Raw genomic sequence first — 26,562 nt, 5'->3', positions numbered from 1 at the left:
GCCGATTTTATACGCGTGATACGCGGGTAACGCTTTTGGTGTGGCCGTACCTTGGAGGCCACTGTGCGCTGTGTGTGTGAGTGAGTCCAGAACCGGCCTTGCCTTGCAGACACTGCGGTCTCTAGTCAGAGAACAGGCGGAACGGGTTTAGGACTGCAGGCAGCGGGCCAGTGACCGGACGGACGTCTCTGGAGCGCAGATGGGAATGTTCTGCAGAAACCTGATCTATTACCTCTCTACACTACTCTCTGCCCACTGTAATTATTTTCATTGATTTTTTAACATCAACTGAAACTAAAATTGGGTGTGAGAATCGGTTGCGTCTGTCATGCAGTGAGTTGAGGAATAGGCCGTGTGCAACTACGTAAAAGCACATGTGGCAACAAGTTGGTTAGGTTTGGGGTTAAGCCAATCAGAGGCAGGCTAGGAGTGGGACATAACTGAATTTGTGATTTCGCCTCGTAGGACGTCACAATAAATGTATGTTGTCTGATCAGCGGACATTTACCTATGGGCCGCTGACACCGCTAATCAAAGGGATCGTCTTTCCTTGAGTGGAGCAAATTCTGGAACTAATCCTTCGCTGTCAGTCGCCTGGGAACCCACTGAGGACCTCAGACAGACCACCCAGAGAGGAGGATCCTGCAAGCTGCATGATGGTGCTCTGTGTGAACGCAGTGACAGTCGCGCTCTCGTGCGTGTTGTTTTTTCTTTCTGCGTGTGCAGAAACTCAAGGTAAGTCCGCGACATTTGATTTGATTTGATTGAGTGAATATAAAATACCAGCGACGGACAAGCAACTTACAATCCATGGTTTCCGTGATCATCATGGATCATTCATAATTATTATGCTTTATTTATCAGCCTCTGTTTAATGTTTTGATAAAATTTTAATATCATAATCATACCAATAGGAATATTTCGCCATCAATCTGCCGTCCCTAGATACCGCTGATTATGCAATACCTTAAGAAAAAATACTTACTGATGACTATGACTTAAATCCACCACACTGAACGCAAACTGAGCTTATTATATTACCAAACGCCATCAGACCATGCTGTTTGTGGACGCAGGTTTTACCACCATAATATGCATGTTAGGCTATATTCTTATTCATGCATTATCCAGTGACGTTTGCATTTACAAAAGTGCAATAACAATTCAACGAACCATCTCGCCCCAAAGATCATACGTGAGAAGAACATGGGAAAGTCTAGAATCCGCAGACGAGCTGACAGAGAGTGGCTCCTGCGCGGCATGTCTGGACTAGTGTGAAACCAAAGCCATTTCGAAGCAGTGTCGGCGCTAAGGTGGGGCATTTGGGGGCCGTGCGGGGAGTCAAAAGGTGACTGGGAGATACGCCCATCTAGGTGACGTACATCGAATTAGCTCGTTGCTCATTCGTTTTAAAACGACCGGTTGGTGCAGTTGACCGCAGAGCAGGCTTCCTGGCACCGGAATGAACAATAGGAATGAACGCAGTCGAGGTCATGATGACGGAGATAGCATGCTAATCCTGAAAACTAGCCTCCGAGTGGAGGTGAGAGTCAGCGGCTGGCTGTCACTCAAGAGGCCGCCCCTAATTATTCATACATTTGAACCTCCAATAAAATAAAAACTGGCCTGCTAAAAAGAAATTCACCCCACCCAGTGTTGTCATGGTGATATGAACTAAACATTATGGACCAGGCTGTAAATAGGTTTAATAAGACTGTGAAAACGGCCTGTTTAACAAGTGAGTCAACGAAGAATTGCTCCCTTTTGGTACCACCTCGTAGTGGCCACCCGGTGCTACTGCAATGTCTGTCACTTCCACATTGGATGCTGGTAGAACTCGCAGTGGTTGGGGCTTGGCCTAGACACTCGTGCCCACTGCAGAGTGTCTGGACACCTCGCCCTGACCGTGTCCGACAAGCTTGCAGTCACCTTGCGTGGCTGACTCCGCCGTCGGTGTGTGAATGGGGGAATGTGAGGCGGCGTTGTAAAGCGCTCTGAGTCTAACCCCGGCTGCCTTCGCTCCAAGGGCCCGTGGTGAAGGCGACGCTGGGGGCCCTGAGGGGCCGGTACGTCGGGGTCAAAGGTCAGGAGGCCGACGTCCAGGCCTTCATGGGCGTCCCCTTCGCCAAACCACCCGTTGGCCCGCTGAGGTTCAGCGCCCCCCAGCCCGCGGACGGGTGGGAGGGCGTGAGGGAGGCCACCAAGGAGCCCGACATGTAAGGAGTGAGCACGCAGACACACACACGCACACACACACACACACACACACAAACACACACACACGCACACACACACACACACACACACGGGAGTGAGCACACACGCACACGCACACGCACACACACACACACACACACACACACACACACACACACACACAGGAGTGAGCACACACACACACACACATTTGATTACTTTATTTGGAATGACCAATGACTCACACGGGAGTGAGCACACACACGCACACACACACACACACACACACACAAACACACACACAGGAGTGAGCACATACCAGAGTGAGCACACACACGCACACACAGGAGTGAGCACACACACATACAAACACACACACACACACACACACACACACACACACACACACACACACACACACACACACACACACACACACACACAGATACACACAGGAATGATCACACACAGGAGTGAGCAGAAACAGGAGTGAGCAGAAACAGGAGTGAGCAGAAACAGGAGTGAGCGGGCACAAACAGGAGTGACCCCAAATTAAATTTGAAATGTGACAATATTGGCTTCAAATCAGGAGGTTAATATTTGTTATTTGGAAACGTTGACCGATACTTCATACATAATGAGCAGTAGTCGTACAAGCTTCACCAGTTTGTCCGAGCTGTATTGTATTTCGTCATCTTGTCAGAAACCAAATTAGGCCTCAGTTGACCTCGAAGCCTTATCCCCGAGCATGAGGAATGAATCTCTCGGTGTTCTCCAACAGGTGCCTTCAGAGCAAAGAACTCCTGGAAGGCCTGATGACGTTCCTCTCCATGAAGGTGGAGCTCCCGGACGTGTCTGAGGACTGCCTCTACCTCAACGTCTTCGCTCCCTCGCACGCCGCCCCGGGCTCCGACCTGCCGGTAAGGGTCCTGGGGGAGGACAGGTCCATGCTGTACCCAGACCACATCTAAGGGTCCTGGGGGAGGACAGGTCCATGCTGTACCCCGACCACGTCTAAGGGTCCTGGGGGAGGACAGGTCCATGCTGTACCCCGACCACGTCTAAGGGTCCTGGGGGAGGACAGGTCCATGCTGTACCCCGACTACGTCTAAGGGTCCTGGGGGAGGACAGGTCCATGCTGTACCGCGACCACGTCTAAGGGTCCTGGGGGAGGACAGGTCCATGCTGTACCCAGACCACGTCTCCAATGTGGTTTATTTGATTTGAATGCTCACTATAACGGCCATGCTAGGTACCATTTTAAGTGTTTGATCTGTGACGGTAGAGTCGTACACCATCACACAATAAAGGGAGTCAAACAGAAGGCAGTTTTAAATCATAAAGGTAATTTATTTGATATAAACAAGGTGAAACAAATGTCTAGGGACAGTTGGTTTGCCTGCAAGGATATCTGATGAAAGAATTAGATCAAGCAAAGTGCCCATGTGAAAGAGTAAGGCAGTAGAGGGCCAGCATCCACCCAAAGGGTGCCACTGAAGGGTGCCACTGAAGGAGGGTGACAACCTGCTTATCTAACCCCAGCCTCAGGGCTCAGGGGTGGTCAGTTAGGTCATTGTGACTCTGAGACCCAGCCCTGCCCTTGTAGTGGCAGCTTTGACCCAAAGGGGGCGCAGGGGGTTGACACAGATCTCAAAGTAGAGCTACAGGTCTGGTGGGTGTGGTGGGGGCTGACTGGTTAGTATGGTGGGGGCTGACTGGTTAGTGTGGTGGAGGCTGACTGGTTAGTGTGGTGGGGGCTGACTGGTTAGTGTGTTGGAGGCTGACTGGTTAGTGTGGTGGGGGCTGACTGGTTAGTGTGGTGGGGGCTGACTGGTTAGTGTGGTGGGGGCTGACTGGTTGGTGTGGTGTGGGCTGACTGGTTGATGTGGTGGGGGCTGACTGGTTAGTGTGGTGGGGGCTGACTGGTTAGTGTGGTGGGGGCTGACTGGTTGGTGTGGTGGGGGCTGACTGGTTAGTGTGGTGGGGGCTGACTGGTTAGGGTGGTGGGGGCTGACTGGTTAGTGTGGTGGGGGCTGACTGGTTGGTGTGGTGGGGGCTGACTGGTTAGTGTGGTGGGGGCTGACTGGTTGGTGTGGTGTGTGTTGGGGGTCCCTCTGTAGGTGATGGTGTGGATCCATGGCGGGGGCTTCAGCAGCGGCACGGCCACAATCTACGAGGGCTCGGCACTGGCGGCCTACCAGGACGTGGTGGTGGTTGTCCTCCAGTACCGCCTGGGGCTGCTGGGCTTCTTCAGGTGAGGTCAGAGGTCAGGAGATCTGGAGACGGACTGAACGGAGCCTCCCCAAAGTTAGGACTTAAGGGATACCGTGAGGGAAAATCAGGAAAATCCATAACTCAAATATAAATACATTTACATTGACCTTTTAACAGACACTTTTATCCCAAGTGACTTGGAGCAAGTACATTTGTCAGATGAAAGAGAAAAAACGATATATCGCTGTCGGCACAATACGGCTGTTCATAGAACCGAGTGCAAAAATAGAAACAAATGTAATCAAGGCTTTGTAGTGGTAAAAACAACAATATGTTACCTATTTGGCTGCCAATAAGGGTTAGGAGCGTTAGCTTAGCAGAACCACTAACGTAGCTCAACTAAACGGTGTGTTCCCACATCTCTGGACTCTGTAAGCTAACGCCCGGTCGCCCTGATGGAGTCAAATCAAAGACTAGTATAGTCCAGTAGAGTCTGTCAGGTGTGTCTTCAGCAGCCTGTGTCGGTCCCTCCCCCAGCACCGGAGACGGGGCCGTCCCCGGAAACCTGGGCCTGCTGGACCAGGTGGAGGCGCTGCGCTGGGTCCAGCAGAACATCCGGGCCTTCGGAGGAGACCCCGGCCTGGTCACCATCTTCGGGGAGTCCGCGGGGGGCAACAGCGTCTCGCTGCTGGTCAGAGCTTCTCCGCATTAGAAACGCGCTCGGATGGGCTGTTGTTTCGTCCGCAACCGCATCACAAACGCATCATCCGTCCGCATTCGATCCGCACCAACGTTTTTTTACCCATTTTAAAAACCGCATCCGCCGATGCGAGGCGCTGCTGACGCGATGCTAGAAAGCTCTTGCGTGTTCTTGATAGGAGACTGATCCAATGAAGCAAAGATATTGCAAGGCTAAAGTCCCTAGTAGGATAGCCTGCGCTGCCATCTCCGAAGCGTTGATCAATGGTCCGCCCCCAAAGACGTTGACGTCGCTTAGCAACTGAAGACGTTACCACAAAAAAAAAAGATCCACATTCCTTGACAGAGATCTGCTTAGCATCATTGAATTCTGAAATATAATTCACCGCCGGAAAACGTTATATAACAATGAAAAGAAGTATGAATATTTGGTTTAACCGCCACCCGCCCGAATTTAATCAAAAAAAATTTGTCGCGTCATCCGCCCGATCCGCGGTTTAGCCGCAGAGTCTCTACTCCACACACACACACACCCGCTCACGCCGTGGTTTGAGGATGATGTGCACAGAGTACGGTCGGGTGGATCAGCTGACACGGCTTCAGGGCTAACCCATGTGGGCTAACCCAGTGAACAACACATAAAAATAATTTAATAGGGACGTATATAAGTAGAAATGTTTTTTTTTTAAAGAGGAGAAAGGGTGGAGGCGGGTAGGAGGTTCTTATGGTGAAAGCGATCTTAAAAAGGTGGGTCTTCATGTAGCCGGCCGCCCCAGACTGCCCATGTGGGGGTTGTTGTGTTGGTGGTGATGGGTTCAGTGTGCGACTGGTCTGACATGGATGTTTTGTCTCTGCCCTGCGGCCTCTAGACGATCTCTCCGATGTCCGCCGGGCTGTTCAAGCACGCCATCGCACAGAGTGGCACCGCGGCGTTGAAAAACCTGGTGTCCGACCAATCACCGCTAATGACCCAGGTACGTCTTATGCATACAGGGAAACTAATCAGGTTAAAGGTGCAGTATGTACGTTTTGTAGGTTTAGCTCAATTGAAAAAGGCTAACTTACCTACATCACCTTTAATGTGTGTATGTGTGTTTGTGTGTGTGTGGTGTTTGTGTGTGTGTGTGTGTGTTTGTGTGTGTGTGTGTGTGTGTGTGTGTGTGTGTGTGTGTGTGTGTGTGTGTGTGTGTGTGTGTGTGTCTGTGCGTCTGTGTGTGTGTGTTTGTTTGTATACAGTATACAGCATACTTGTATATTCATAACAACAGCTGCCTACTCTTTTTCATAACTAGATGGTAGCCAACAAATTAGGCTGTGACGCCAGCCCTGAGACAATTACCAGATGTTTGAAGAACATGGACTCCAATGCATTACTGGCTCTAACGAAAGTGAGTCCTGAAAGGTTTAAACACTTTGGTTCAGGATTGATCTACTGGCACACGGTGAAACACAGTGTGAACAGGACTAAGTAACGACTGTCTGACTGCCCTTTGGCGGTGTTGCCAGATTGGGCCAGATTTCCCTTCCATTCCGGCAACCCCAAGGGAAGTGTTGCCAGATTGGGCCAGATCTCCCACCAAATCTGCCAACTCCAAGGGCAGTGTTGCCAGATGGGCCAGATTTCCCTTCCAATCTAGCAACCCCAAGGGCAGTGTTGCCAGATTGGGCCATATTTCCCTTCCATTCCGGCAAACCCCAAGGGCAGTGTTGCCAGATTGGGCCAGATTTCCCACCAAATCTGCCAACCCTGGATGCAGACTCTAACATCCCGTTCTCCTCCAGGACCCGACGCTGGGGTTCCCGGTGACTATGGATGGACTCTTCCTGACAGACAAAGTGAACAAGATCTACCGGGACCACCAGATCCTCCCGATCCCCTTCATGACGGGGCTCAACAGTGACGAGGGCGGCTGGCTGCTGCCTTCTGTGAGTCCACGACCGTTTGTGTGTAACGGAGGGGGCGTGGTCGGACGTCCTGGGGTTTGATTTATCAAGCACACACCGACATGGACTGAGGGTTGTGTTGTGGGTACAGTGGCGGTGTGTATTGATGTTGTGCATCACTAACGGGTTGTTGTAGGGCTTATTATGTGTGTTTTAGGGTTGCACTGGTATCCACGTTTTTTTATTTTAATTAAATGAATTAACTCATTAAATAAGTTAATTAGCACTAAATCATTTATACCACAAATAAGTTGGTGCAAGTTATTCTATAGTGGAGGGTCCTTGTGGGCGATTCAATTCCTCAGATATGTAATGAATAAAAAATAAAGTATAAAATATTAAATCAATCAACATCAAATGTAGACCGAAACGCTAAGAGAATAACGATGGGCAACCGGCCATTTTGTCTCTTTGTTTAGATGTTATGCCCCCCGAACTGGACAGAGGGGATGGACAGAGAGCAGACCATGGCTATACTGGGAGTTTTCCTCCCAGAGGTGAGTGGCCATACTGGGAGTGTTCCACCCGGAGGGGAGTGAGCAGGTGTTGTAGCAGGAACAACTCATTCCGCCATTTTGCTAGTCCGTGGTACGATGGTAGCTTAGGCTCCTGTCCACATGTCGAGTCTTTCTGGCAGGTTTGCTTGCTAGCTTGGTACTGGGAAGAACTGGGATGCACTGGAGAAAGAAAAGCTGCATCTCTGTGCTTTCTTTACTGTTGATATGATAGCTAGCCATGTTAGCTCCTCCTAGCTCATAATTGTAGCGATAACTTTTCATTATGCAACCATGATGAATACAGTGTAAACGCAGAAAAAAAGATTACAGTTGTGAAAAGAACCGACTGTATAATAATCTAAGCTTCAGTCCTGGGTTGTGGTTCCAGTGTGGATATGAGATTGGAATATAAAAGGGATCTCTTGTGTGTGTTTGCAGCTCAAAGATAAACCCATACGGGACCTTTTGGAGGAGGAATACTTAGGAACAACTGAGGATCGGAATGAAATCCGAAAGGTTTTCACCAAGCTGCTAGGAGACATGATTTTCACCATCCCAGCCATCACCACGGCCAAAGCCCACAGAGGTCAGCCTGAAAAGGACTCCTCTCATTAATAAAGCATCATTAAGCACTGTTAATAACGTCAGTCTCCACTGCTTGGAATGATATCGCTCTACACTACGTTCTTTTGCATTTACATTGCTGTTTACTTCATTTATGTTCTTCCTATTACTGATTTATCTTCTTAACTCTACAACTGTCTCGACTTTCTGCTGTGACATTAAGCATTTAACAGACGCTTTTATCCCAATCAACTTAAAATAAGTACATTTGTGAGAAGAAAACAATAACATCGCTGTCGGTACAGTAGTGCTGTGACACATCCTATCTGCTCTATCTTATGTATTATCTGCTCACATGTTGCCCCACCCTGTATGGTATGTTATTATCTGCTCACATGTGTGTTTCTCAGATGGTATGTTATTATCTGCTCTGTTATCTTTGTATTATCTGTTCAGATGTTATGTCATTACCTGCTCACGTGTGTGTGTGTGTGTGCGTCTCAGATGTTATGTTATTATCTGGTCACATGTTGTCCCTCCCTCCCTGTGTGTTTCCGTCTCAGATGCTGGTGCCCCAGTCTACCTGTACCAGTACCATCATGCCCCCCAGTTCCTCAAGGAGAAGCGGCCCAGCTTCGTGGGCGCCGATCACGGTGATGAGATGATCCTGGTGTTGGGATTCTGCTTCACCACCCAAACCCAGCTGACCGGTGAGTAGGCCGCCATTCGGAAGGTTCTAGCAATAATCGATTAAAAAAGGTAAAAAAAAAAAAGAAAAGAAAAGCCTTTTGCTAATTTCCCTTTTACTGTTTTTACTGTTTAAAAAAAATGCATTATATGTTTAAACAACCAGTTTTTCCTCTCTCTTACACTCTGTAGCACTTTGAGATTTCTGAATGCTCGTGCTCTACAAATTAAATATATTATTTTTATTATTATTATTGAAGCACTGGCAGTTGAGCGGCCATCTTGGTTCCATTATGTTTTGAACGCTAGCTTGTGGGGGGGGGGATTGAATGCGGAACAAAGCCCGCAATGCACCCTTAATTTACATTTAGGGCATTTAGCAGTCGCTTTTATCCAAAGCGACTTATAATAAGTACATTTTTCAGAAGAAAGAGAAACAAAAATATATCACTGTCGGTACAGTGAGGGTGTTCATAGAACCAAGTGCTAATGTGACCTTGGGTACACTGCAGCTCTTCTGCTTCTTATATGAACTCACAGAGACAGGTTGGGTGGAGCACTGGACTGGTTTATTAGCTGCAACATGGGACAACACACAACCAGTGTTCACATATATATATATTCAGCCGTAGTCCGTTCGAACACAACGTAAGCTTGGTTGCTTCTGAACTTTCAAACACAAACTTCAAATGATCGTATAGTGGTATTTACAACAAAAAACATTAAGTGAACATACCTGCAACATGGGACAACACACAACCAGTGTTCACATATATATATATTCAGCCGTAGTCCGTTCGAACTATAAAAGAGGAGGCCAGCATTAGCGCGCACATGTCACATACACCTCGTGCTCAAGAACTCCTCAAACATCACACACAAACCAACAAAGCGCCTTACAACATGTAACATTAGATTTTACATGTTATGCTATATTTTAAGCATCGTACTTTACATGGTTTGCATTTATAAGTGAACTTATGTACAAGCGGACAGAACGGCGACTTACCACAACGTAAGCTTGGTTGCTTCTGAACTTTCAAACACAAACTTCCGCCGTGGACTTTCAGAATAAAATATAAAATATTGGTTGAGTCCCAAGTTTAACAGAATTTAACAAATAAAAGAAAGTAATTATTTACACTGTTACATACACCCCCTTTAAATTCAGTTAAACAACAGACAAATCCAGAGCAGTATAACGAGAAAAGAAATAGAAAGAAAGAAAAAAAAAAAAATTAGGGTTGCTCAATGTGAAGCCAAACCACCGATGCGAACTACAGTCGATACAAAATCCCCCCATAGGGAGTGCAAAAGGATTAGGAGGTACCGAGCCCAATACTTTCCACAGACCAGTAGAAGATGCCATATACACCTTCTGAACATCTCGATCAAGGCAACACACATTGCATACCCAAGGAACAAACAAAATAGTATTTGGATGCAGCCCCTACAGTCCATGGAAGAATGCATACACAGGACTTGAACCAGGAGAGATATGCTCAACCTTCTGTGTTGACATCTCATGAATCAGCTTCTTAGGAGGTCTGACATGTCTCCCATATTTAGTAGTGACTGCACCACCCTGACCTGCATGAACACTGCAAGGTTGCAAACAAATAGCAGTGTTTTCATCAACTTCTTCTCTGAAAGCCAAGTGAGATACATATGGCACAGATAAGTGAGCAACACTAGCGGAAACTGGGTCAGAAGAATGAGCGACACTGACGGGCTGGGTCAGATGAATGAGCGACACTGACAGGGCCTGGGTCAGGTGAGTGGGCGACACTGACGGGGCCTGGGTCAGATGAGTGGGCCACACTGACAGGGACTGGGTCAGGTGAGTGGATTAACCAGTCCATAGTCTGGTTGTAGCCATCTACATTGTTCATCTCCACAGAGTCTCGACCACTTCCACATGCCACATCCAGATTATCTGAGTCGACAAGGGAAGCAGGAGTTTCATCCACAGTAAGAAAGTCAACCTGGAGGAGAAGGTTCCGGTGCACAACTCTCTCTCTGCCAGTTATGGCATCTCTGATTCTGTATACGTTAATCCCAGACCTCACAGACACAACATCGTATGGTGTAGAGTCCCACTTGTCAGCAAGCTTTCTTTTCCCTCTTTCACCACGGTTGGCCAACAACACGCGATCACCCATAGCCAGTGGAGAGCCCTTCACTCTGCGGTTGTACAGCCTGGCATGACGTGCTTGCTCGTCAAGGCTGTGTTTCAGAGCAATCCCTGAGGCTTCGCTCAAGTCCTGCTTCAACCGTGAGACAAACTCGCCATGGCTGATCACTTTATCATCTTGAACCACATGCTGGAACATGACGTCAATAGGAAGACGTGGAACCCGACCATACATGAGGTAAAATGGGGCAAAGCCGGTCGTCTCATGCACAGTACAGTTGTAGCAAAAGGTTAGAGTCCGCAGCACCTGAGGCCACCTGGCTTTTGCAGTTGGGGGAAGAGTTCTCAACATATTCCCCAGCGTCCTGTTGAAACGCTCCGTGACACCATTACCCATTGGGTGGTAAGGTGTGGTGTGCGACTTCTTTACTCCTGCCATCTCCAAAAGTTCCTTTAGGAGCCTGCTCTCAAAATTGGCCCCCTGATCCGAATGGATTCTCTTGGGAAAGCCATACACACAGAAGAAATCATCCCACAATCGGCGAGCTACGTGTTTCGCAGTTTGACTCTGACAGGGGAAAGCATGTGCCATTTTGGAGAAGTGGTCGGTTATGACCAAGACATCAACAGTTTTTTTTTCACTCAGTTCAGCTGTCCAAAAGTCAATGCACACCAGCTCCATTGGTTCAGATGTGTGAATGGATTCAAGGGGTGCACGGGCTGCAGGTTCAAGAGTTTTGCCAACAATGCATCGTTCACATCGTCGCACATGATTTACTATGTCTGTTTCCATGCCAGCCCAGAAAAACCTCTCTCTGGCGAGGGAGAGGGTCCGTGCACGGCCCTGATGACCAGCATTGTCATGGAGACCAAGGAGAATTTCATGTTTAAGGCCATCTGGCACAATGAACTGTGACAACTTTTTGTTCAGTCGGTTGTCTTTTCTCACCCTGTACAGAATCCCATTTTGTACTTTTAGCTTTTCCCAATGTCTAAGGAGCTTACTGACGCAGGCAGGTTCAGCTGCAGCCTCACGTCTGGTAGCTTTCCTTTTTCGCTGCACATAGAACAGGACTCTGCTTATTGTTTGGTCCTGTTCCTGCAGGCTCAAAAGCTGGCTCTGAGGGATCACAGTGGAAGGGTCTTCGTCAGGCAACTGTGGCAATGGTAAGTTAGCACTGAGATGACCACAACCACGATGAGCGCTCAGTGCAGCTGACACCTCGTCCGAGCTGATGGAACTTCCCTCAGTCTGAGGATCATGCACATCACTAAGGTCTGATGGCTCTGCCCTTGCACCTTGAACAACCTGACAACTATTCGTCAGCCGAAAAGCATCCTGCACCGTGCCTCTGACAACGCCATTGACTTCGTCCAATAATGCGATATAAGGCTCTTTCAGCAAGCGGTGACCAACACATGACTGAACAAATGGCTCACGGCTCAAAGCGTCTGCAACAGTGTTCTTAGCTCCTGGAACGTACTTCAGATCGAAGTTGAACGCTGCCAGCTTGGCCACCCACCTCTGCTCACATGCATCTAAGCGTGGTTTTGTCAGAATGTAGGACAGGGGGTTGTTATCCGTCCAGGCGGTGAAGTGTTTCGCCTTTAGCCAATGACTGAATTTGTCGCATACGGCCCATTTCAGTGCCAGGAATTCCAGCCTGTGTGCGGGGTAGTTCATTTGAGAACGGGTCAATGTCTTGCTAGCAAAGGCCACAGGCCTTGCAATTGTCTCACCAGGTGCCACTTGAGACAAGACGGCCCCAATGCCATCAAAGGAAGCATCGACAGCAAGGATGAAAGCCTGGTCGAAGTTTGGGTGAGCCAAAGTAACACCATGAGTGAGTTCACTTTTCAGGATTTGGAAAGATTCCTGACATGCAGCAGTCCAGTAACTTGGCGTCATAGCCAATGGGGCAGAGGGTTTTTTCTTGAACTTAGCTCTTTTCTTGGCCTGAGACTGAACTTGACGTCCAGAAATTAGCCTGAAAAGAGGTTTGGCTTTTGCAGAGCAGTCAGCAATGAAATGCTGGTAATAAAAAACCATGCCAAGGAAAGACCTTATCTTTTTCCAGGAAGGCGTGACACCATCATTTTCCATCAACTCTGACTCTCCTACATCAGCAATAGTCTTGACCTTGTCAGGGTCTGTTCTCACCCCATCTGCACAGATAATGTGGCCCAGAAACCTAACTGAGCTCTTCAGAAGATGGCATTTCTTGGGAGCCAGCTTAAGTTTGTGAGTTTTTAGACGGGAGAACACTAACTCCAGACGTTCAAGGGCTAGCTGCTCACTGGGGGCAAAGACCATCAGGTCGTCTAAGTAACAGAGCAAGCTGCTGAAGTTTTCATCCCCGAAGATCGATAACATCATCCGCATGAAGGTTGCGGGACGGTTAGATAGACCTTGGGGCATCCTATTGTACTCATGGAGGCCAAAGGGGGAGGAAAAGGCTGTGTACTTCTTGTGTTCCTCATGAAGTGGTACATTGTAAAATCCGGAAGTCAAGTCCATGGTGGAAAAGAAGACATTTCCTCCAAGTGCAGCAAGAGCACAGTCTTCACATTAAGCCATCTGAAATCAGTACAAATGCGCAGACTGCCATCCTTTTTCCACACCAAGACCAGTGGTGAAGCGTACTCACTGTGTGACTTCCGGATAATGCCTCTTTCCTCCATCTCATTCAATGCGGTCCTCAACTTCTCGTACTGTGTTGGTGGAACTCGGCGGTACGGTAGGCGAAACGGCCTCTCGTCCACAAGGTGTATTTTGTGGACGAATTCCGTAGCCTCCCCGCAGTCCATCTTATCCCTTGAGAAGACCGACTCATACTTCACGACGAGCTCCAAAAGTCGATCTTTCCACTGATCAGACACCTCACAGCCATCTAAATCCAAGTCTTGTAGTCCCAAGTCGTTTAAGACCTCTTTTCTCTGCTGAGGGGACTTTGTCACCACAGAGCCCTGTGAGACATCTTGGATATTGACAGAAACCTTTTCAGGTGAGGGCAGTTCCTCAACTGCGACACATGGGAAGACATCTGCAATCTTGCAGTTTCTCCTCAGAGTCACTGCCTTGCTGCTAGGATTGATCAGTTTTACGGGCACCCACCTGTCACCCCACAGAGGTGTGACAACACGACCAACCAGTACATTTCTGGGCCTTGATCTTGACTGAGTCGGTTCGACAACAACTGTGCTCCCCACTGACAAAGGTGCAGATACAGGCAACTTGCCCCAGACAAGGTGTTCACACAGAGGTTCAAGTGTAATACTCTGCCTTAACTTTACTGTGCCGATCTTGTCGGGCATGGGCCCCCCCCCGCCACTTTTCAGAGTTGGAGAGCAGGGATAAGAACTGGCTACAGTCATCATCTGCCATGTCAACTGGTGCAGCTAGAAGTCTCCAATAGTCTTCAGACTTTTTCATCAAGTGTATCAGCAGTTTGATAGCGTTACTACCAACAATCATGTCGTCTGTCTGTCCAGGGATGACCAGTGTTGAGATGAGCAACTTGAAGCCATAGATAACCACCTCTAAATCATAGACTGCTTTTGGATAAACATGGACCTCCAGCACCAACAACAATGTCATCAGCAGGACTACTATTCAAATCACGGCAGTGTTGCAAGAGACGTGCAGCAGCAGCTTCACTTATAGAACATGAAATGGAACCACTATCAATCATGGCTTTCAATTGAGCTCCACCTGCAGCACAAACATCAGTGTAGAACAAGCTGTCAGATTTCTGAAGTCTGTGTGTTGATTGGAAAATTACTGTCTTTCCAGACTGTGCAAAGGAGCAAAGAGATTCGTACAAAGATTCCAAGTCATCACTGTCACAGCTGGGAGACTCACTATCATGATCCACACTGTCCTCCCTGAAGTGCGGACCCACTAGTTTTCCGGCTGCTGACGAGTGTTTGAGGCTGTGTGGCCAGGACAAGCACGACTCGAGTGGTTTGGTGAGTGACACTGAAAACAGAGCCTATGGTCACGGCAGTGAGTGAAGGCGGAGTGAGCGGTGTCACGACAGACAGAACAAGGTACGTCATGTAATCCTTCAATTCTGGGACACGGTGGGCCAGACTGCCTGGATGGACCCGACTGAACCGGTCTCTGCAAAAGCACCTTCTCCAGCATGCTGATAAGCCGTTCAAGGGTAGCAGAGTCTGTGGCCTGTGACTGTGGCGCGCCCTGCCCCCCAGTAGGTGGTACAGGTGGTGGTGGAGCAGTCTGCTGTATGTTCATTGTTACCCTCTCCCTCGCTACCTTGCTAACAGTGGATGTCGGACCTGAATGATACTCGCATAAGATTTCCTGAACTTCATGAGCAGTCCACTTGTCCATAGTCTTTGAACGAAAGGTCATAGAAAGCTCAGGGGTGGGACAGTTTCTTATGAACATGCGTGTTACCTCAGTGCCAGGACTTTCTAGCGTCTTGCCATGCTCTTTCAGCCGTTCAACAGCAATGTCAACGGCACGGTGCAGCCTGAGCCAATAGTCAAATGCCCCCTCTTCTTTCTCAGGCAGAGTGGTATAGAAGTCTGCTAGTGGGAGAGGTGAGCATGGGGCAGAGTCAAAGTGCTTTCGTAGGAGACCATAGATAGCTTCAGGGTCACGGGTGATGTCTATGTCACTATTTCTAGTACCAACTCGGGCGATGTCTTTAGCTTTACCTCTAAGGTGAACAAGAATCTCTTCAGCTTGTTCCTCAGGTCTCAGATTACTTTTCTTAATATAAGTTCGCATGAGATCCTCCCACTCTCTTACAGACACAGAGTCAGAGCTCTCCCCTCTGAAGCATGGGGGATCTTTCAATTTTCTGTGGGATACAAGCTGTACATGAGAGGCGTCAAGCATGTTTGAAGAAGACACGTCAGCGTTGGTTGGCGAAGCGAAAGCATTGGTTAAAGGGGTACTAACAGATGGGCTGAGCTGGGTTATAATGTTCTGTACAACCTTCTGAGTAACATGCTGAATTACATCCCCCATCTGATTGACTATCTCATTGGCAAGGGCCTCAGGGCTTGGGAGAGCAGAACTTGTGCGTTGAGGCTCATGTGAATTACCCACAGGGTGACTTGGGGGAGGGGACACATCCCTACCGATCAAAGGGAACCCCAGGCATGCAAACTGGCTCGGGGTGAAAAAGGTGAGAATGATGCGTGAGCTGAGAAAAACACAGACCCACTATAGGGTTCCAGGTTTATACTCCGGGGAGTTTTCTTTTTCATTTTTTAATGTATTAGGGTTAGTTACAAGCTAAAAAAAAATTACAGGACTGCGCACAATTACGAACAAAGCATTAATTTATAATGTGCAAGGGCAGCCCCAATAGGTACATAACTTATTACAAAATTAAGAAAGAATATTGAGAAGAATAAAAAGAGGTGGGAGGACAGGGCAGTAGGAGTATGCCATTATTTATTTTTCTTCTTGGCATGGACCAGTGTCTCAAGGGCCCGCTTTCGCTGTTTTGCAGCATGCAAAACAGCGTCTTCTCTCACCTATATCGACTAGTATGTATCAACACAACTGGTGACCCCGCTGAAAAATTCTCTTTCGGCGCGTTTCCACCTGAGGGTGCGTTCGGTTCGGTTCGCAAAGTTGCGGCACGGTTCGCGTTTCCACTGCCAAAAGTGGGCGTGACATGGGGATAAAAACAAACCGCGAGGTATTATTCTGGACAATGGACGTGTCGCGTAAATGTTAGCTTGGGCGAACAAGGAGGTGGAGCATGGACCTATTAAAGAAGACAATACTTTATTAAAGCATGCAATTGTGATGTAGAACAAAATAAAAAGAAAACAAAGTGCTTGCATGATATTGAAGCCTACAGCGATCGTTACTTAACTTGTGTGGTGGTGCCTTATCATTTGTTTACCCTTCACTCCCATTGGCTGAATCGATGAGAACGTTTTAGATAATATAAGGTCGCGGGGAGACGACGCTCTGTTCGTTTGTATATTTTATTTACGTGACCATATTTTTGTTATGTTTGTTTTGGGAATCAGTTCTCGTCGTTCACCTTCGGGATGTTTACGTAGCTGCCGCGGCGATCGACATCCGGCCTACCATGAGGGTACTGTCGGCGGTGGAAACGCTTGGTGGAAACGAGGCATTTAAAGGCTCCACTGGGCTCACGCTTGGCCGTTTCAGATGGTAGGCGACTTTCCGCTCGCGCTGTCGGTTGGCCACGCGGCTTCACGAGTGCGTGCATGCGTTCGACGAGCACGGAAGCGACAGTTCCACGGGAGTGCGCCCACTTGTCGTGCCGCCTGACAGAATGGTGCGCCTTCTCTCTGTCCGCTCGCCTCTCCATTGAGAATGTATTAGCAGGCGCTACAAGGACCCCCCCCCCCCCAAAATGTTTTCTCAACGGATCTCCACGAATCACACGAGTGGTCAATTTTGTCTTCAAAACGGCGAATTTCGCCGAAAGGTGACTAGTTTGCATGCCTGGAACCCTGGTGTACCCTCATTTCCCCCCAGAACAATACCACGCCCGTTCACAGGTGTTCCAAACTGTAAGAACATAGGAGAACCCAACCCTCCTCTCCCCCTGCCAACGGCACGAGGGGCGCCATACCCCTCTTGACTAAAACTCATTGTGAAAAAAACAAAAAACAAAAAAAAAGTTCAATGTCACAAATTAAATTCAACACTCAAAAAAATGCAATAAAGTAATTACAAAAGAGCACCTGAAAAAATTAATGAACAGAAAAAAAATCGATATGCTCTGACAGCTCAACAGTCCAAATAAAATTTCCACCTGATTACACTCAGAGGAGCAGCAGTAGAAAACGAATCCCCGGATCGCGCTGAAGAAGCCACCGTCCAGCAGGAGATCGACGAGTCACGGCACCAATGTGACCTTGGGTACACTGCAGCTCTTCTGCTTCTTATATGAACTCACAGAGACAGGTTGGGTGGAGCACTGGACTGGTTTATTAGCTGCAACATGGGACAACACACAACCAGTGTTCACATATATAATATATATTCAGCCGTAGTCCGTTCGAACACAACGTAAGCTTGGTTGCTTCTGAACTTTCAAACACAAACTTCAAATGATCGTATAGTGGTATTTACAACAAAAAACATTAAGTGAACATACCTGCAACATGGGACAACACACAACCAGTGTTCACATATATATATATATTCAGCCGTAGTCCGTTCGAACTATAAAAGAGGAGGCCCGCATTAGCGCGCACATGTCACATACACCTCGTGCTCAAGAACTCCTCAAACAACACACACAAACCAACAAAACGCCTTACAACATGTAACATTAGATTTGACATGTTATGCTATATTTTAAGCATCGTACTTTACATTGTTTGCATTTATAAGTGAACTTATGTACAAGCGGACAGAACGGCGACTTACCACAACGTAAGCTTGGTTGCTTCTGAACTTTCAAACACAAACTTCCGCCGTGGACTTTCAGAATAAAATATAAAATATTGGTTTGAGTCCCAAGTTAAAAAGAATTTAACAAATAAAAGAAAGTAATTATTTACACTGTTACACTAAGCTCTAACAATCACTAGGATAACCCATTCCCTGTACACAACAAATATAGCTAGGATAAGATGCTACACGATTCTAAGTACTATTTTAAACTGCCAGGACGTACAACGTACAATAAGTGCGTTCATTAAGTGCCAGGAAGTAAACCTTACAATAAGTGCATAAGACGGGTGTTTTGAGGGGGGGGGGTAAGAAGAAGGGGTGGTGGGGGGAAAGGGGGTAGGCTATACAGACTCCAGGTGAACCTGTGCCTCTGACAATCGTACTGCACCCGTAGGTGCCTGCACAGCAGAGGAGCTGCAGCTGTCCAAACTGCTGATGTCCTACTGGGGGAACTTCGCCCGCACAGGGTAGGAACAACACCTCCAAGCTTCTCCATGAAAACTCCCAATGTCTTCTTCACTTAGAGGAGGACTTTGTCATGTCTACAGTCCGAGACATTTTGATTTAACAGAATACGCCTGCATTAAAAATATGCGTTGTTTAAACTCAAATTGCTAGTTGTTTAACTAATGATATTTTGTTGCTTTGTAACCATGTTTTACCATCTATTCTTTTACATTAGCGATTCTAGAAAACGTGCTTTATCCTGCCAAACAAAAACATACAATTCCACACTACTTAATCTCGCAATGTGAAATGAAAACAACTTCAGCTATATTCATGTCAATCGCCATTTCAAGTGACGTGGACTGAGGTGTCCCCCTCCCCCCCCATCCGTCCGTCCGTCCCCCTGTGTCCCAAGTACCCCTGACTGCAGCCCGCAGACGGAGCCCACATGGAGGGGGCGGGCACTCAGTCCACATGGAGGGGGCCGGCCCTCCGCCCACATGGAGGGGGCGGGCACTCAGTCCACATGGAGGGGGCCGGCCCTCCGCCCACATGGAGGGGGCGGGCACTCAGTCCACATGGAGGGGGCGGGCACTCCGACCTCTGACGATTGAGCAGATTTCTGCTGCTCTTGTTAATGCAAGAAACGGTAATACTATGTTAAGCTAGCGGGAGGAGAAGCCCCTGACTGCAGCCCGCAGACGGAGCCCACATGGAGGGGGCGGGCACTCAGTCCACATGGAGGGGGCCGGCCCTCCGCCCACATGGAGGGGGCGGGCACTCAGTCCACATGGAGGGGGCCGGCACTCCGCCCACATGGAGGGGGCGGATACTCATGCTGCGTTCGAGTATTCTCTGCGAACCGACTCGGATCTCGGATCTGACGCCACGCCCGTCCACATCGAGGGGGCGGCCACTCAGTTCACTATGGTCAAACAGCATGTGCAGCATCTGATCCCGTTTCTGACCTGAAATTAGCTGAAATGTACCTGAAATTACCTGAAATTAGAGTGTGCCCGCCCGAGCTAGTGATGCCTAAAACATGCAAGTAAGTGAGACTGTCAAAATGCCTATATTTAGTAATATTCATGCAATTATGTATTATGTCTTGTTAACTACTTAATCGTCTTTTAAGTTTTAGTTACACCTAGCATGTTCCCCCCAACATGCTAGGTCAATTTTCAGCATCATAAGGTTGAGTGATATAGTCATGTCATACACCGTTTGAAAGCTTAGAATCTGTCAACCAATGTCAACCATTCGGTGGAATAAATATGTTTAGTGAATATAGATCAAATATATCCTAGTGTCTTGGGTCAAAATAGCCCCCCTCACCCTCCTCCTCCCTTGGTCCATTCTAACTTTATCGTAGTTGTGGATATCCTTAGCAATGAGTTGATACTTCATGTTGGGTCTTGAAATGTTCATAAGCGTCCACAGAAATCGAATATCAATATTATTTTAGTCTAATTACATTGTGTATATGCACAAGCCATCTTATACAAAGCAGCCGAAAAATAGAAAACCGAAACGCTGCAATGTTTTTTTGTAGAAAACTGCTTTTATGTTTATACTGGTTTTCTTTGACTTTTAGAGACACGTCAGTGTAATTGTGAATGGCGAGAGCCCTGAAATACAGCTGGACAGCAGCGGTCTACATCACTGCCCCTTCTGCAGATACAAAGGGTCAAAATGTGATATCGACCATCACATTAAATGCCATGCCTCGGTTAAATACAGAGGTACATTTTCTTATTTTTTTATTATTATTATTTATATTATTATTGTTATTATATATTTGTATGTATGTAATGTATGCCGTTTACTCACCAAGGTCTGCAGAGGAGCTTTCAGGAAGCAGGAAGAGAAGACGGGAGGAAAAAAAAGCTACAGGTACGTGTCATATACTGTAATGTGTGATGTTGTCTTAGAGCAATTGTGAAAGACTATAGTCTTACCACCCTCCCACCACTAATACATTTCAGGATAAAGATCTCTGCACAAAAAGGGCTAGAGTTGCTCCAACAGCATCCAGCTCTGAAGGATCAGGTCATGTATAGACTGTTAATCCAGGTGAATCCATGTAGGCCTACACATATTCAGAGTGTTTGTGAGATATGATTGATTCTATTAGGCTTCTACTTCCAAATTAAGTTGTGCACATATCTCCATCAATATACAAGTTATAGCCTACTCCATGGCTGATCTATTGCGCATACTAGGGCCTACTTTTATTATTCCATTGTATTGGCCTACTCAACATTACAGACAACAATCTGTTTTATTTCCAGACAAAACTGAAGACCAGGAACTGGAACCTGGGAACCTGGTATATAATATGTGTGTAATGTTGGAGGTTGTTTGTATAGCCAGATGAAATAGTCTGATGACTAGTTGAATAGTGTTTTTTATCACTGAAAACTCATCAGTAGTAGTAGCCTTTGTTTGCATACCATTTTGTGGTTTTGGGAGGGTAGGGTGTCAAGTACAGACACAAATAATTTTTCTTTCTTCTTCAAGGAAGATTATGTTGTCCTGAAGGACACAATTCAGGCAGCAGCATGGTGCCAGTTACAGTCCTTCAAGGACAGCGTTTCTCTCCCAGAGGTCATTGGGATGGAAGGTTGGGAGCAGATGGCAGCTTCAACACAGCGCAAATCCCATGACGGCGGGGATGAGGAAGAAACGTGGAAACCATTCCAATTCTCATTCAGATTACATACTGACTATGAACTGTTCTGTGTGGAGAGGATGGACAGGAGAAACCTGAAGGTGTTTGCCTCTTTTGAGTCAAACACCTCTCCCCCTCCCCGTCCCCCCTCCCCGTCCCCCTCCCCGTGACGCCTGCGCCACACGACTCCAATGTAGTCTGATGATGCAGCATAATGGCGGCGCTTGGCAGCTATGGCGGCGGTGACGGCGATGTCGGGCGACAGAGCGTGAAGCAAGAGTGGCATCCACCTCACTGAGGAAGGCGTCAGTGTGTTCCCCCTTTGTTGTTTGACTTTGTTTGTTCTACTCTTTATTGATTTATCTTTTATGTTTATAGTTTGCAATCTATTTTTTGTAGCTGTTATTTTTTAATTGTTTTGTTGAATAAAAAGACAGTTGTTATTGCTCCTGTGATTGGTGTAACTTAATGTGCTTCACACATGTAGCTTTTCATTATGTCTATTGAGGTACATTTTTTGCCCTTAGATGTGGTCACTTCGTTATTCCTCACATTACATCTGTTAAGGTCATACCTTTGGGTCCCAGTCTTCATAGTTCCCCAAATCTTATTTTGGCTCTTACTGGGCCTGTAACTCACGGGTACAGGAGTTCGGACACGTTGCATTGTTTACAGGCAAGGGTGGATTACCGCACGGGCACACCGGGCACATGCCCAGGGGCCCAAGGGCGGCCCTAAGCCAGAGCTTCTGTGTGAAGTCGCTGTTAGTAACTTTTAATGTTGCATTGTCAAAGCAATCAGTAGAGAAATACAAAAATTCAAGCGAAAACGGCAATAGTAGGGCTATTAATACTGAGTAAAAAAAAAGATCACTAGGGGGCACTATTTCACTTAGTGAATTTGAGACAGGTCACGAACAAGGCACTGTGATTTAAACATTGAGCAACGGCGAACGGTAGTAACGTGAACTCTTAAGTGGAACCTTAATAGGTCCATGAGTGGAACAGTTAAGCGAAAAAAAAATAAACAAGAGAATATGTATTTTCAAGTCGTTTAGGCTATGCTTAACTTTATAATAGTTCCATGGTACGCAGCAAGAAAGATACCAAGTCACAATACTCCCGTACCATCTGTTTGTATAGTTTAATTAACAGCATGGGCTCCCGCTAGCTTAACATAGTATTACCGTTTCTTGCATTAACAAGAGCAGCAGAAATCTGCTCAATCGTCAGAGGTCGGAGTGCCCGCCCCCTCCATGTGGACTGAGTGCCCGCCCCCTCCATGTGGGCGGAGGGCCGGCCCCCTCCATGTGGACTGAGTGCCCGCCCCCTCCATGTGGGCGGAGGGCCGGCCCCCTCCATGTGGACTGAGTGCCCGCCCCCTCCATGTGGGCTCCGTCTGCGGGCTGCAGTCAGGGGTACTTGAGCGGGAGCCCATGCTGTTAATTAAACTATACAAACAGATGGTACGGGAGTATTGTGACTTGGTATCTTTCTTGCTGCGTACCATGGAACTATTATAAAGTTAAGCATAGCCTAAACGACTTGAAAATACATATTCTCTTGTTTATTTTTTTTTCGCTTAACTGTTCCACTCATGGACCTATTAAGGTTCCACTTAAGAGTTCACGTTACTACCGTTCGCCGTTGCTCAATGTTTAAATCACAGTGCCTTGTTCGTGACCTGTCTCAAATTCACTAAGTGAAATAGTGCCCCCTAGTGATCTTTTTTTTTACTCAGTATTAATAGCCCTACTATTGCCGTTTTCGCTTGAATTTTTGTATTTCTCTACTGATTGCTTTGACAATGCAACATTAAAAGTTACTAACAGCGACTTCACACAGAAGCTCTGGCTTAGGGCCGCCCTTGGGCCCCTGGGCATGTGCCCGGTGTGCCCGTGCGGTAATCCACCCTTGCCTGTAAACAATGCAACGTGTCCGAACTCCTGTACCCGTGAGTTACAGGCCCAGTAAGAGCCAAAATAAGATTTGGGGAACTATGAAGACTGGGACCCAAAGGTATGACCTTAACAGATGTAATGTGAGGAATAACGAAGTGACCACATCTAAGGGCAAAAAATGTACCTCAATAGACATAATGAAAAGCTACATGTGTGAAGCACATTAAGTTACACCAATCACAGGAGCAATAACAACTGTCTTTTTATTCAACAAAACAATTAAAAAATAACAGCTACAAAAAATAGATTGCAAACTATAAACATAAAAGATAAATCAATAAAGAGTAGAACAAACAAAGTCAAACAACAAAGGGGGAACACACTGACGCCTTCCTCAGTGAGGTGGATGCCACTCTTGCTTCACGCTCTGTCGCCCGACATCGCCGTCACCGCCGCCATAGCTGCCAAGCGCCGCCATTATGCTGCATCATCAGACTACATTGGAGTCGTGTGGCGCAGGCGTCACGGGGAGGGGGACGGGGAGGGGGGACGGGGAGGGGGAGAGGTGTTTGACTCAAAAGAGGCAAACACCTTCAGGTTTCTCCTGTCCATCCTCTCCACACAGAACAGTTCATAGTCAGTATGTAATCTGAATGAGAATTGGAATGGTTTCCACGTTTCTTCCTCATCCCCGCCGTCATGGGATTTGCGCTGTGTTGAAGCTGCCATCTGCTCCCAACCTTCCATCCCAATGACCTCTGGGAGAGAAACGCTGTCCTTGAAGGACTGTAACTGGCACCATGCTGCTGCCTGAATTGTGTCCTTCAGGACAACATAATCTTCCTTGAAGAAGAAAGAAAAATTATTTGTGTCTGTACTTGACACCCTACCCTCCCAAAACCACAAAATGGTATGCAAACAAAGGCTACTACTACTGATGAGTTTTCAGTGATAAAAAACACTATTCAACTAGTCATCAGACTATTTCATCTGGCTATACAAACAACCTCCAACATTACACACATATTATATACCAGGTTCCCAGGTTCCAGTTCCTGGTCTTCAGTTTTGTCTGGAAATAAAACAGATTGTTGTCTGTAATGTTGAGTAGGCCAATACAATGGAATAATAAAAGTAGGCCCTAGTATGCGCAATAGATCAGCCATGGAGTAGGCTATAACTTGTATATTGATGGAGATATGTGCACAACTTAATTTGGAAGTAGAAGCCTAATAGAATCAATCATATCTCACAAACACTCTGAATATGTGTAGGCCTACATGGATTCACCTGGATTAACAGTCTATACATGACCTGATCCTTCAGAGCTGGATGCTGTTGGAGCAACTCTAGCCCTTTTTGTGCAGAGATCTTTATCCTGAAATGTATTAGTGGTGGGAGGGTGGTAAGACTATAGTCTTTCACAATTGCTCTAAGACAACATCACACATTACAGTATATGACACGTACCTGTAGCTTTTTTTTCCTCCCGTCTTCTCTTCCTGCTTCCTGAAAGCTCCTCTGCAGACCTTGGTGAGTAAACGGCATACATTACATACATACAAATATATAATAACAATAATAATATAAATAATAATAATAAAAAAATAAGAAAATGTACCTCTGTATTTAACCGAGGCATGGCATTTAATGTGATGGTCGATATCACATTTTGACCCTTTGTATCTGCAGAAGGGGCAGTGATGTAGACCGCTGCTGTCCAGCTGTATTTCAGGGCTCTCGCCATTCACAATTACACTGACGTGTCTCTAAAAGTCAAAGAAAACCAGTATAAACATAAAAGCAGTTTTCTACAAAAAAACATTGCAGCGTTTCGGTTTTCTATTTTTCGGCTGCTTTGTATAAGATGGCTTGTGCATATACACAATGTAATTAGACTAAAATAATATTGATATTCGATTTCTGTGGACGCTTATGAACATTTCAAGACCCAACATGAAGTATCAACTCATTGCTAAGGATATCCACAACTACGATAAAGTTAGAATGGACCAAGGGAGGAGGAGGGTGAGGGGGGCTATTTTGACCCAAGACACTAGGATATATTTGATCTATATTCACTAAACATATTTATTCCACCGAATGGTTGACATTGGTTGACAGATTCTAAGCTTTCAAACGGTGTATGACATGACTATATCACTCAACCTTATGATGCTGAAAATTGACCTAGCATGTTGGGGGGAACATGCTAGGTGTAACTAAAACTTAAAAGACGATTAAGTAGTTAACAAGACATAATACATAATTGCATGAATATTACTAAATATAGGCATTTTGACAGTCTCACTTACTTGCATGTTTTAGGCATCACTAGCTCGGGCGGGCACACTCTAATTTCAGGTAATTTCAGGTACATTTCAGCTAATTTCAGGTCAGAAACGGGATCAGATGCTGCACATGCTGTTTGACCATAGTGAACTGAGTGGCCGCCCCCTCGATGTGGACGGGCGTGGCGTCAGATCCGAGATCCGAGTCGGTTCGCAGAGAATACTCGAACGCAGCATGAGTATCCGCCCCCTCCATGTGGGCGGAGTGCCGGCCCCCTCCATGTGGACTGAGTGCCCGCCCCCTCCATGTGGGCGGAGGGCCGGCCCCCTCCATGTGGACTGAGTGCCCGCCCCCTCCATGTGGGCTCCGTCTGCGGGCTGCAGTCAGGGGCTTCTCCTGTGTCCAGGAGTCCAGGTGGCCCCGATCTGGTCCCCTGGCCCCAGTACGGGCCCCAGGAGAACTACCTGTCCATCGACATGAAGCAGGAGGTGCAGCAGCACCTGGGCAGCGACGTGTACGCCTTCTTCACCAAAACCATCCCGGAGAAGCTGAGCGCCGCCCAGAAGAAGAACGGCCAATCGGAGCACCCGGAACTGTAGCCACGGCAACGCGACCGCATCACCAGGAAGTGATGACCATGCATCTCTGGGATTAATGATGTGCCTTATTGAGCTGTTTATGTTGATTATTGTGTTATTGTGCACATTTTTAACATGGATTCTTCACAAGAAAACATTCGAAAAACTTTGATTACAGAAAAATCACAAACGTATCAGAGTTCAGAGAGAACACTATGAAAATCAATTTAAAGAAGGTACAAAAATAATCGAGTAGTGTGTATTATCTTGCGTTCAAATGTACCTCTTCGTTCAATATGGTTCTGTGAGCCGG

The 26,562-nt window shown here is 47.0% G+C and overlaps 1 protein-coding gene and 2 long non-coding RNA genes across 9 annotated transcripts; 2 read left to right on the top strand and 1 right to left on the bottom strand.

Annotated features, from left to right (window-relative positions):
- Nucleotides 1-415: 415 nt before the first annotated feature.
- On the top strand, nt 416-26,562 carry LOC115551032 (liver carboxylesterase 2). Its single transcript, XM_030366531.1, has 13 exons — nt 416-735; nt 2,027-2,216; nt 2,978-3,116; nt 4,317-4,450; nt 4,948-5,101; nt 5,979-6,083; nt 6,402-6,497; nt 6,892-7,035; nt 7,473-7,550; nt 7,989-8,136; nt 8,678-8,824; nt 18,756-18,828; nt 26,078-26,562. Exons 1-13 carry the CDS (start codon nt 654-656, stop codon nt 26,268-26,270), a joined length of 1,683 nt encoding a protein of 560 aa, XP_030222391.1. The 5' UTR covers nt 416-653; the 3' UTR covers nt 26,271-26,562.
- On the top strand, nt 19,578-21,386 carry LOC115551629 (uncharacterized). 4 transcript variants are annotated; one of them, XR_003978140.1, is made up of 6 exons: nt 19,578-19,856; nt 20,403-20,550; nt 20,643-20,701; nt 20,794-20,881; nt 21,100-21,137; nt 21,329-21,349. It is a non-coding gene; the product is annotated as an uncharacterized LOC115551629 (long non-coding RNA). The 4 variants fall into 4 exon arrangements; XR_003978128.1 differs by lacking the exon at nt 21,100-21,137 and having other exon boundaries at nt 21,329-21,386; XR_003978134.1 differs by lacking the exon at nt 21,329-21,349 and having other exon boundaries at nt 21,100-21,312.
- Nucleotides 24,165-25,974, bottom strand: LOC115551655 (uncharacterized). Of its 4 annotated transcripts, XR_003978169.1 has the most exons (6): nt 25,695-25,974; nt 25,001-25,148; nt 24,850-24,908; nt 24,670-24,757; nt 24,414-24,451; nt 24,202-24,222 (listed from the first exon to the last, which is right to left on the bottom strand). It is a non-coding gene; the product is annotated as an uncharacterized LOC115551655 (long non-coding RNA). The 4 variants fall into 4 exon arrangements; XR_003978157.1 differs by lacking the exon at nt 24,414-24,451 and having other exon boundaries at nt 24,165-24,222; XR_003978163.1 differs by lacking the exon at nt 24,202-24,222 and having other exon boundaries at nt 24,239-24,451.

This window comes from Gadus morhua, chromosome 1 (genome assembly GCF_902167405.1).
Source record: "Gadus morhua chromosome 1, gadMor3.0, whole genome shotgun sequence".
NCBI lineage: Eukaryota > Metazoa > Chordata > Actinopteri > Gadiformes > Gadidae > Gadus > Gadus morhua.
This window is presented reverse-complemented; position numbering and strand designations above follow the sequence as displayed.

Excerpts from the sequence above, each read along its gene's own strand:
- LOC115551032 (XM_030366531.1), top strand. The coding sequence starts at position 654 with ATGATGGTGCTCTGTGTGAACGCAGTGACAGTCGCGCTCTCGTGCGTG. Across the intron at positions 2,217-2,977 it reads GCCACCAAGGAGCCCGACAT|GTGCCTTCAGAGCAAAGAAC; the intron begins GTAAGGAGTGAG and ends GTTCTCCAACAG. Across the intron at positions 8,137-8,677 it reads CACGGCCAAAGCCCACAGAG|ATGCTGGTGCCCCAGTCTAC; the intron begins GTCAGCCTGAAA and ends TTTCCGTCTCAG.